General features: G+C 44.3%; 1 protein-coding gene across 1 annotated transcript in view; it reads right to left on the reverse strand.

Annotated features, from left to right (window-relative positions):
- Positions 1-12013, reverse strand: part of NAA25 (N-alpha-acetyltransferase 25, NatB auxiliary subunit) — a 26109-nt gene continuing 14096 nt past the window's right edge. The window contains exons 14-24 of the mRNA XM_085075596.1: positions 10994-11174; positions 10329-10428; positions 6563-6714; positions 5921-6046; positions 5423-5666; positions 5119-5242; positions 4690-4755; positions 4166-4263; positions 3836-3946; positions 3280-3426; positions 1-3147 (exon numbers count right to left, since the gene is read on the reverse strand). Of these exons, the coding sequence (XP_084931722.1) occupies positions 3025-3147; positions 3280-3426; positions 3836-3946; positions 4166-4263; positions 4690-4755; positions 5119-5242; positions 5423-5666; positions 5921-6046; positions 6563-6714; positions 10329-10428; positions 10994-11174 (1472 nt within the window). The 3' untranslated portion in view covers positions 1-3024. The remainder of the gene's footprint in view (positions 3148-3279; positions 3427-3835; positions 3947-4165; positions 4264-4689; positions 4756-5118; positions 5243-5422; positions 5667-5920; positions 6047-6562; positions 6715-10328; positions 10429-10993; positions 11175-12013) is intronic.

Genomic DNA, 12013 nt, shown 5'->3' on the forward strand with positions numbered 1-12013 from the left:
TTGTAACGAAACTGACTTTTATATAAATTATAAACCCATCCAGTTTAAAGCAGTTCAGTTGCAGTTGTGTCACTTTAAGTCCGTAGAAGGCTGAGGCATACATATCTCCTACAGTCATAAATTAACAATAATCAAGGAAGAGAAAGTTCAGATAAGGCTGCAAATACAACAAAAAAAAATCCCTAAGTTTACTAGCCGTTAAAATAAAGTCATGATTATCAAGGATTGCAAAATATAAATGCAATTTTTGAACAGTTAAAAAGTACAAAAATGATGGACAACACAAACAAGCATTGTACAGTTTGTCCTGTGTGTAGACAAAGCAGGGTAGGAGATTTCCAACCTTTATCTACATCAGACACCGATTTTAAGCTGAGAGGAGTTGAGGAAATCTGTAAAAGGATCGTGGCTCATGATCCCAGTAGTATAAAAGCAGTATTTTTTCAGTCTGTAAACAGTAGTCTTGGTAGCTTCTTCTAGGTATGTTTTTCAATTCATCACCCAAAGAAAATCCGAAATAAACAAAAACAAATCCTAAGAGTGGAAAAAGGGAACAGCAGCAATGGGTTATAGCTTGAATTTCCTACCAGGTCCGTGTGGGACATATTCTGGAGGGGAAATGCTCTTTTGTAAGAAATATATAATATATTTAACTGTACACAATTTATAGGGGGAGAGAAATTCTCCCTCAACCAAACCCCCAGTCAGTCAGTCAGTCAGTCAGTACGGAGTCATTTTTGTACACTGTTTCCTCCTAGAGAAACTAGAGCTTGGGAAGAGATAGCCTCTGCTTTTAGAAAACAGCGAGTAATCCAAAAGTTCTGTGTTTGACAAGGCTGTCATTCCTAGTGGCTGGAAGTGGAAAGAGAACAGCAGCTGACACTGAGAACAGTCAGTATTCCCTGTGCTGGAAGCGAGCAAGCCATGTGTCCATCCTGTCCCAGCCCCTGCCCCAAATGACACAAATCCCCCCAACAGTTTCACTTCTGTTTTCAAGGGATGCAGGAAACCTTTTTTTAACCCAAGTTCTGCTTTCAGGCACACAGGAGCATTTTAAACACTTGGTTCTCTTAACCTTAAGCCTCACTTACATCGTCACCATTGCTTATTGATACAACTGAGTTCAACCTGGTGTAGCAGCAGTGGAAGGAAACTCTAGCTTGGATCAGCCCTGGGATTGTCCCCTCTGGGTCAACTTTGCTGGTGTTTGTGCAAAGCCCTCTGGAATCAGTGCTGCCCTGGGGAGGGAGGGGACAGGGACAGTAGCAGTGCCACTGTGCCCCTGTGACTGAGAAGGGCAGTGCCTCTTTCTGGCTCAGGGCTGCTCTGAGCTGCACCACCTCAGCACTGGGGCTGTTTTCATTCACCCTACACATCTGACAGCATCACCTTCAGTCACCAGCCTTGCTTTAATTTAAGGAGCACACCCTTCTTTCAGAAATGTTATTTCTACACAACGTAACATTCTGTTTTTTTCTTTTTCCTTCTGGTTTTTTTTTTTCTTCCCAGGAAAAGTATTACTATAAAATAGACTTAACACATTTTGGTATTCCTCCAGCCCAGAGCACTTACCAGACACTGTGATTCAACCATCAGGACATCCTTTACAATTTGACAACCTGCAGACATTCTTCTTCTTTCCCTTTCAGGACGGGCCAAAGCAAAACTAAATCCAGCAAGAGCAGCTATGGGATTTTTTTTTTTTTTTAATACAGGGGATTTATTAAAAAAATACTCTCATCAACATTCTAGCATTACTAACAAAACAGAGGAGATGACAAAGGCAGTCAGCTCTCTTAAAACTTTAAATCTAGCCTCGGATACCTGCGGCTCTAAACCAGGAGATGAGGAATCTGTTGGGTCTGGCCTGTCCCTTGTATTGCAGGTGCATGAACTTTTTGCTGCCTATCAATTTTAGGCTGCATTGCTCCTTGAACATGAAAAAAAAACCCAGCAGAAATGCAGGTTCTGTGGGAGCAGATGATATGATCACACTTTCTAACAGAAAGCTTCATGAGCCAGTGCTTGGATAATCAAAGTTCAACTGCAAAAAGCAAGCGCACAGGTACAAAAAGGATCTCAGCCTCAGACCACAGCGGAAGCAAAAGTTACCTCTGCCAACTTAAAACCAAAGCCAATAGGATCTCATTTCTATTAAAATATTGAAGTCTTAAAGTTTCAGTAATCTAAATACACTTTTTAAAAGTCATGACGTTGCTGTTTGACATTAAACTGACATGATACCAGTGCAGTGTCACAACTCACTGCAGCCATTATGTACAAGGTATCTGGTTTTGTCTTTTTTTTTTTTTGCTGAAACACCCACTCCCATCTCTCTCTCTCTTTGAAATTTGCTCCTCATCACATTTGCAGTTTTCCTGAACGTGAAGACAACCCATGTGCACAGACACCTCCTCCCTGTTGCTCTCTCCTGGAGGGATGAGCTCTCCTGCACCAGCTCCGCATGATTCCCAGCCCACCACGGAGGCCTCACCTCTCCCTGCTGGAGCAACACATGGAATTCTGTCAGGAGGACCAGGTGGTTTGCAGACAAAACAGGCAGCTCCAAGCCGGGCTCAGTTCATCAGAGGCGGCTGAACGTGAACATCTACAGTTCCTGCATTTCTAAGGCAAGGACCATACAAAAATTATAAACACTGTATGGTGATGAAAATATCCTTGGAGATAGACGCTTTACACTGGATTGCTATTGCTGCTTCTAAAGACCATCTCCAGTTGGTTCTAGAGATCAAAAGGGAAGAAAGTGAATTTTCTCCTGCTGCAATACGCTTATGAACATGTATAAAAAGTGGTCAAACCCTGGGAAGGGTCCCTGCTTCTCATTTATGTACAATAATTTAAATCAGCTCAATACATCTGTAATACCTAAAAAAATTGTTTCATGATTTTAAGTCCTTCATGCATTATGAGGAAGTTCTGGATTAAAGTGATGGTAGAGTGGATGTTGCTTCTGTCTGGGACTCTGGTGTCACTCCCCTGTGGAGTCTGTCAGGGATGCATTGCTCAAATCTTTAGTTTTTTAATGGTATCGAGTCTCTTTTTCAGCAGCTCTCCAATTTCCTGAACTGAGTGATGGTAACTGCTCTGGACCTTCCCTTGCACAGTCTTTGTAAACTTTTTTTCTTCCTGCAAAGTGCAAAAGAGAAATCACTCACTCCACAGCAACTGTTTAAATCCCCCTTTTAAACCTCCTCCACCATCTCAAACACCAACAAGAAATTCCTGAGGACCACAGTGTTTGCACAGAGAATTTCTTACCTGTAAATGCAGAGTGTCCTTGAGGGACAGCTCTTCAAGTTTTAGTGCAGTCAGAATGATTTCAAGCCCTTTGATATGATCTATTACATTGGAAGTTAATGTCTGGAGTTCAGTTACATAATCCAGGAAATGCGTAAATACAGGTGGCTATAAAAACAAACACAGATCTTTAATTTATAAACACATATCAATCTCCATTTTATATAACTCACTTTGTAATGTCTGTAATTCTCTTCTTCCCACCAGTGCTAAGCTATAATTTACCTACCCAGACAAACACTCCCAGCTGACAAGTTTACTGTGGTGCATTCCAGGCAGGAAGGTCAATGACACTCTAAACTGTATTTCCCATTAAAAAGCTGTCACATGATGTCACAGAGACAGCAGGTCACCATTTGATTTTAAACTGCCAAAATTAGCCCCAAGTAATCATCACTCCCCATCAACCTCCACAAGTTTATGAAAACCAGTTCATGTTATCTATCCTGATTTTTCTTTCAGTATAAATAAGCTGTGGTTAGGGGTGGGGGAAGAGAGGAAGAAATGCTGTTTGTACCATTGCTACACTGCTTTCTTTTTTTTTCTTCTTCTTTTTTTGCAGGTTGGATTTAAAAGGTCGGAGGACACTGTCACAGTAACTTGATACCCACAGGGCAATGGAAATCGTCTGGAAAAAAGGTACAAATATGTGATAAGTTGCATTTACAGGAGGCTTCTCAACTCATTTTGGTGTTCCTACTGATAAAACTCAGCATGATTAAAATATGCAACAAAACCCCTGTTCTCCTGAGTGACTGAGATCAAACTTTCAATGTGTTTCAGTCCCAACATTTCCACCCCACAGCACTCCCAAATTTCCAGTTTCCAAAGGGAAAAAAAAAAATACCTCAACAAAGAAGACTAAGTTTTCTAACAGGTTTGGATGAGTTTTCAAGGTGCCATCTCTGACTTCGATCAAATCACCTTTACATTTATTGAACAAGTCTGAAAAGAAAAAAAGAAAAGCCTTATTGAGGATGAAGCACATCATCTTCAATGTGCATCTTCTGTACACCAGGTGTCTGAGTGCAGTGTGCAGAACTGGCAGGGCACTGACCATTGAGATAATGGGAAGGATCAGCTCTCCCATCTGCTCTGAAATATAGCTCATTACAAACATTTCCACACCCCTGGTGAGCCCCCTGAGCCAAGCACCAGGAGAAGGAGCTGCCCAGGCTGTGAGATAAATGCACTGAAGGGCACAGCACGTTCTGAGCATGCAGCAGCTTCAGCACACAAGCCAAGGGCAATCTCAGCCTTGTTCTCAAGCTTTCACAGGGTCTGCAGATGCACCACCACACCCCATCCCTGCAGACACTCCACAGCCATCCTCAGACAGCCAGGAAGCTCTGTTCTTGAGTTACCATTTACCTGTCAGTCGTTCTACTAAAGACTTGAAACTATTCCCTATTCTTTCCTGGATTTCTGCTGAATCTTCTGAAAAAAAAAAAAAAAAGAAATAAAAAATAATAAGCTCCAAACGTCTGTATTTTCTGCTTCCAGAAAACCAAGAGGCATTTAAATGTAATTTAGTGTCAGTAGTCAAAAGTAAATGCAACTGCTTTCAAAGAGGAGCCAGTATTACATCAACATATACTGTACAAAAATGAAGACTTACATAAAACATTAAATGAAGGCACTGACTCTCAGATAATTTAGTGTCAGAAAATTAACACACAAGTAACAGTTTTGAGTCCACATCCTCCAACGCCCAGCAGTTTTCAGACTAAACAGAGACATGTGGCTCCCTCCCACCACACACCACGGCAATGTGGTCAAACCCCTGCCCCAAACACTTACCTAAGCCATTGGTATCTAGTTCATAAATATCACTAACAAGATAAAACAAGCTAGTCTGGCACTGACAGCTGCCATTGCTGAAGAAGCCAGCCATTCGGGTAGGAGGAGGGCCAAGGACAGGATACTAGGCAAGAAGCAAAGAAAAAGATAAAGGTGTTGCAGCTTTTCCTTATCCCACCCAGTGCCTGGCACATCTCCCAGTCAGTCACACACCACAAACCCAGGGGCAGTTAAGTGCACTCTGCAGCCTGCACGATGCATTCATGGTCAACATTTGGGGGGAGAGCTTTGGCCTCACTGGTACCTGGATTTTTTGTTCTAGAAACTTCTTCCCTGAATCCACCGCCGCTTCCAGCTGCTGCAGCAGGGCTCGGATTGTGTCTATCTTGGATGAGACCCCGTTCTCTGCAGTCTTTTCAGAGTTCTTTGGTTGGATGGTGTGCCCAAGAGTTGGGAGCCCGCTCACCAGCCTCAGAGTTAAAGACCTGATTCGCAGCCACAGCGTTTCCTCCTCCAGGGAGAGCTTCCGATGCTCCTCGGAAATGTCCCTAGAGAAAAGCACCAAAGCTCTTCAGGCAAATGCTCCAGGCACAAAAGCCTACCTAAAGATCTCCAATTCTGTATGAAGAGGAAGGAGTGGTCAGAAATTCAGGAAAATATTAATATCTAAAAGGGCAGCATTGCTAGAAGTGATGGATGGTGCTTAAGTCAGGCAGGCCAGGGAACACTGAAATATGGGAATTGCTCTGGAAGGAATTTCTTTGCTATGTGTGACTATAGAGGTGAAGATATTTCTACTCACCTGTCTTTTGGATCCCAGCTAAACAAGACTGTCAGGTCTCTGTTGTCACGCAGATCTTTCCATGGAATGTCATCCTCCTCTGGGCTCAGACTCATGGACTTTATACTTTCTTCTAAACTGGTTGATCTGTAGGTAAGAACAAGCAGCACTAAATCAAACATCTGATCACTGCAAAGGGACACCAACTCATGAACAGACCATGTTCTGTGCACTACTCAGCTCTTCCCTGTGTCAGGAATATGACACATGTGGTACTGACAAGGATGTGAAGGGACAGCAGATCAGAATCACAGAATCCTTGAAGCTGGAAAAGTCCTTTAAGATCACCAAGTCCAACCACCAAGGCAGCACCACCACCATGGTCACCACTAAACCATGGCCTCAGTGCCCTCCCACGTTTTCTGAACACTTCCAGGGGTGGTGACCCCACTGCTTCCCTGGGCAGCCCATTCCAGTGCTTGACAACCCTTTCCATAAAGGAATTTTTTTTAAACCACTTCAGTGCAACTTGAGACCACTAAAAGCAGCGTGAAGCTTTAGGGCCAGAGTTGCAGCTCACAGGTTTCTGCAGGTCCAACTCCCCCAGATCCCTCCTGACCTGTGTTCATTCCCAGTTTTCCCCCTGCCAGGAGCTGTACTCACATATTTGCTTCAAGTAAGAGGTCCAACAACATCCGCTCGGTGCGAACTTGTGCGAAGTGAAGGGAAGAGTTCAGCCTGTTCCTGAACGCGATGAATTCCGGGATCTTCTCGAACGCCCCATACTTGTAGGCTTGGATGATGTATTCTGAGGTCTGGAACACAACACACAGCAGCCCTCGTTAGGGACTTCCCAAATTAGGAATGACCAACAAGGTCACTGCCAAGAAATTGCATTTCTGTGGTTTTTATGAGCCCAGAGGTGCAGGACCTGGGAGATCCTTAATCCCCGGGAGGAGTTTGCACTTCTGCTTCTCCAAGTCAACCCAGCAGTTTTGCTGCTTTAAATTGGGAATGCTCAGAGGCTCCATGTGCAGTGAGGTTTAACAACCAAACCAAGACTAAACATCACATTGTTGTCACCACAATGAAAAATACTTCACAGGGAAGAGAAGTTTTTCAAAGGCTTTTTTCCCCTTCCTTTTCTTTTTAGATGAGTTATCCAAATCATTAAATCATCATTTCATTGTGAGAGATACTTCCAGGCAAAAGAAATATATCCCAGATTTTCTGGAACTGACTTGGATGTGCTTCACGTATCACCACAACATAGATTTAAAAAAAATTACTCACACTTTTTTTTTTCCTTTTTTTATTAAGAGTTTTGAATACAGTATCACACAGTGTGTACATGGCACAATACAAATACCAAATGAAACTCTCAGGGTCCATGGGATATTTTGCTTTCCCTCTGATGAAATGCAGCAATACAAGGCAGGCAGCCAATACTTCACTTCAGTCCAAGCAATCTCCAAAAAAAGAGATTTTCATGATGAAGCAGGCCCAAACAAACAGTGTTTTAATGAAAATGTCTAACTGTAGACACAGAGTGAACTATTTCTGCTCCCAGCCATGAGGGATGGCTGTGTTTTTATATCAGAATTACTCTACAATTGAGAAATTCCAGTAAATCAAATATCTTCTTCTGAACAAGATTATGAACTGCACTGAAGATGAGAGGTGCCAAAAGAAGCCTCTGCTTAACTGAATTCTGTATGGTCCTAACAGACTCAACCAGACTGGAAGACTCTGAGAGACCAGAAGGCAACACAGATCCAAACCACCTTTTCTTTCCCTCCAAACCAAGAAATGTCCTCTAGGGAGCTGTCTTTATTTTTTTTTTATTCTTAAGTAATTTGATTATTTGCACTGAACAAAAAAAATATGCCAAATATTCAAGAACATACCCTCTGATCAACAGCCTTGCAGAGGTGACTGGCAGGGCTATGGGCTCTAATTCAACTGCATCCACGTGGTTTTTAAATCCCCCCAGGACATGTTGGAGTGGTTTGCCTGCAGTATCTGGAGGGATTAAAGATGGATGGACACAAGAAAATTAGAGAGATTGCCGGTGGTTCTGCATAGCTGAGGGAGGACTATCTGGAGGAGGATGAAGTTGCCTTTTTAGTTTTGGCCAAATATAGCAATGTTGCCTTCTCTCTCCTCCCTGTCCTTGGCATCCTCTCCCAGAGCAGGAATAGTGGCAGGATTGCACAGCATCCTACATGCCTGTTACTCATGGGATCACTCTGACACAGGATTCACGTCAGGCTGGGAAGTTCAGCAAGTCAGGAGAATGGATTAATCCAAAGCAAGGAGTCTGATTCAGGAGCTCTATTTTTATGCCAGACCACTTGGTTTACATCCCACACTTCCGGCTGCAGGCAGAGTCCCACACACAGCTCTGTGCTGTGACATTCCAGCTATCTCAGCATCGACCTAGGGAGGAGCAGGCAGCACCAGAAATCTGTAAAAAGGGAACTTTTAGAGGACAGCCCTCCTTTAACACTGCAGATGTTGTTATGGGGCTTGAGTGGGACTGAACATGAAGAGGCAACCTCAGCAGAACCACAGCAGCAGAGAAACTGGGAGCAGATCCTGACCTTGTGACACTGGGGACATGTTTTATGGCAAGGAATCCTTCTTCATCTCCACTCTTGTCACACCACAGTCCTCAGGGAACAGCACCCTGAACGGAGCCTTCACCTCCTGCAATTCGCACCTGCCAGGTGCAAGAACAGCTTTTGAGGCATTTCCCAACAAAAGGATCTGAAGGAGACAACCACTGGAAGTGTCCAGAACACAGGAGACATTTGGCTACCTGAGAGCAACAACAGCTCAGGGCCCTTTGGCTGCAACAGTCTCCAAGACATGATGTGAGTGGGTTTCAGAATCTCATCTTCATCTTGTCACATGAGGAATTCTGTCCTCCTGCTGCACTTGTGCTCCTCTTGCAATTCCAATATTTTAAGGTGTAGCAGCAAGGCAGCAGCTTCTTGGGATTTCTGGAAGATGAGTTGTGTTTTCCTGCCAACAGCACCTGGAATGAAGCCATCACCATCCATGTACAGATGTTGAGCACTGCACACATCCAACTCCTCTCTGCCACAAGCACCTTCATCATTCATGCTACAGAGAATAACCTGCTCCCAAGGGAACCACACCTCAATTGCTTCAGATTGTTTTCCATGGAATGATGATTTCTTGATGCTTTACAACACAGTGTTCCCAAGCAGAGGAATCACATCTGAAGTTTTTTCAGTTCACTTTTCCACCTAGCACCCAGCAGTTGTGGGTTTCATTCAGGCAGTTGGTTCCAGGGATGGTTTTCATTAACATCCACCAAATGACTTTCAAACGAGACTATAAAGTTGCACCTCATTAAAAAGCTGCAATTGCCAGCAACAGACACACAGGACAAAGCTGTTTGGATCCAGGGCTTCACTCTCAGGAATCCAAAGCCTCTTAGCAAGTGGAATCAGTGCTTAATAAGCAACCAAGGGATGCAGAGCAGAGTGAGCTCCCATCCCATTGTACAATCCATGTGCATCCCTCAGGAAAACTTCTGTGTCAGACACAGCCCACAGGAACTCAGCACCTTCCTTCCAGGCACAGGTAAATGGCAATGGGAATCTTGTACACAGGAATCACCTGGGCTGCCAACAGAGCAAGGCTACTTCTGAGTGATTTCTGTATGAGCATCTTTACTACACAGTGCAGACAATTCCTGTGGTTTTAGCTATTGCTGGTATAGTGGGAAAGCAAATTGTGTGACTGCAGAGGCTCTGGAGCCAACTTAGCCAGTGCTTGACTGGCAGATTTACAGCTGGATTGCACCTTTGTTTCTTAGGAAGTAAAAATAATCTTCTTCACCTACCTCTCAACAGTGACCAAGGTGTAAAATACAAATACACACGGTATATTCCCACTCCTCAGAATGGGATGGTGCCTTTAAAATGAAGTGCACCCTCTGCCATCCACTGAAACACATAGCTCCAATGATTGGATTGGATTGACATAAAGGATTCATCAAGTGCCATCCCCATCCTGACCCACCATCCCTGGCTGCTCTGGGACTTTCCAAAATGCCAGTTTGATGACACCAGCACTTCTTTGCCACATGACACTCCTCCTCATATTGCATAAAATCACAAGCATTAATTTAAAACCAATCATACCTGTTTCATGAGGAGCATTAAAACCAGCTTTAATAGAAAGGAAGCTGAAGCAAAACCTCATGTAACAGTAAGTCACAAATTCTTGTAGTAAAAAATATAGACTGAGGCAACCTTTACCACAAAGCTGCACCTACTGCTCTTTGTTATGTTTTAAATCACTACATTTAAACCACTAAGCCTTGCAGAGGGCACAGACTTCTCTCAGACACCTTGCTGTGTTACAAGGTCATGGGGTGTTTCTTTCAACTTACATCTTTCTGGTTGGAGTGGAAAAACCTGAGTGCAAAGTTGCAGGATTGGGAAGCAGCAGCATAGTGGCCCAGGGAGCCGGCGTAGCGTGTCAGGAGATAACTGCAACAAACAGCACAAGGCAAATGTCAGCCACTGCCCTGGGAAACAGCTGCACAGACAAATCTGGACATTTAACAGCATTAGCAGCATTCATGGCCAAGTTCAGGCTTTTAGTGGAATGAATTCTTGATTTTTTAAAAGCGCTATGTGAGGGCTTGGAGTTCTTTCTTCACCTTAAGTGTGCAAGAGCTAGTCAGTGAGATACTCCCAAACACACCAATCAAGGGCTTTTGGTGTGTTGGCTTTCATTGGTGCTCCCAGGCTTTGCTGAGCAACAATCCAAGCTGGAACACCAAGCTCTGACTGGCAGCCAGCCAGACATTTCACTAATTTCCTTCAGATTAATTAATACTCTAAAAAACCCAACACACATCAAAACTACACAAGGAAGATACCCCACAAAAAGGGGAGCGTGCAGCGGATGTGCCTCCCAAAATCCCAGAACACTTTTGCACAACAGTGCACAAAAATGTGACAATCTGCTGAATTTTGGCTGGCAGGGGATGCTGCAGCTGTCAGGATGGGGGGTCAGCAGGAGTGATTATTCTCAGTATGTACCACCCACCCGATGGTGTCGTGCTGGATGTGCTTGGCGTCCAGGCTGGAGTAGAGCTCCGACACAGGCTCAAAGGCGCCGAGCCGGCAGTAGATCCGGATGAGCAGCAGCTTAAACTGAGCATTGGAGGGACTGTGAGACAGCCCTTCCTCCAGCAGAGTCAGGCACTGCCACACGGCCGCCTCTTCACCTGGTGACAGACACAACACGGGCAGGTGTGAGCAGAGCCAGGCGCTGAGCAGCCGCTGCACAGTTCCTCTGGCGAGTTACGCAACGCTCAGAGCGCTGCGGGGATGTCACCGTGCAGATGGCCCAGCGTGACACCTGCTCCAGCACTCCAGCTGCTCCCTGAGGGAGTGCTGGGGGAATAATCCCTCCCAGGGAATGTCTAGATCACATCTGCACGGAGCACATTGCAGGCAAAGTGACCTTCCATGATGGATTCTGGACTGGCTGGGAATTCCAGCTTGCACATTGCAAAAGAGACAGGAATTCAAGAGCTCACATTCACCTTCCTGCCAGGAATCTGACCATGGATTTACAGGTTAAAGACTAAATCTTCCTTGGTAAAGACAAAGGTGTAACAGATAACCACATGGAAGGGCAGGAATTAATGTCCATATACACATGGACATCCAGCCCTGGACACTGTGGGATTAAGAGACTAAAACAAGGAGCAGGGGCGGAGTACAGGCATATTAAATTCAGGGAACAGGTTCCAACAAGTCTAGAAACAAGGGATCCAAACAGCAAAGTATGTCAGAAAGAGAAAGAAATGCTCTCAAAACACGTCTGATATCAGAAAGGAGTTGTCAGCAGAACTGGTGCAAAGGGAGAGAAAAAGGGAATTAATCAGAAAAATTAAATCCCTTTAGAGGTCAGTGAGATTCAGGTCAAACACCAGCTGATGAGAGGGACTCCTGAAATACCTCCAATTGCAAATAAAAAAAACAACCCAGAAAGCTCCAGGCCTAATAAGCCATGCCAGGCACTCACTGGCCACAGGGACACAGTGTCCCTTTCCCAACC

Source organism: Lichenostomus cassidix, chromosome 15 (assembly GCF_008360975.1).
Source record: "Lichenostomus cassidix isolate B80296 chromosome 15, HeHo_3.0, whole genome shotgun sequence".
Classification (NCBI taxonomy): domain Eukaryota; kingdom Metazoa; phylum Chordata; class Aves; order Passeriformes; family Meliphagidae; genus Lichenostomus; species Lichenostomus cassidix.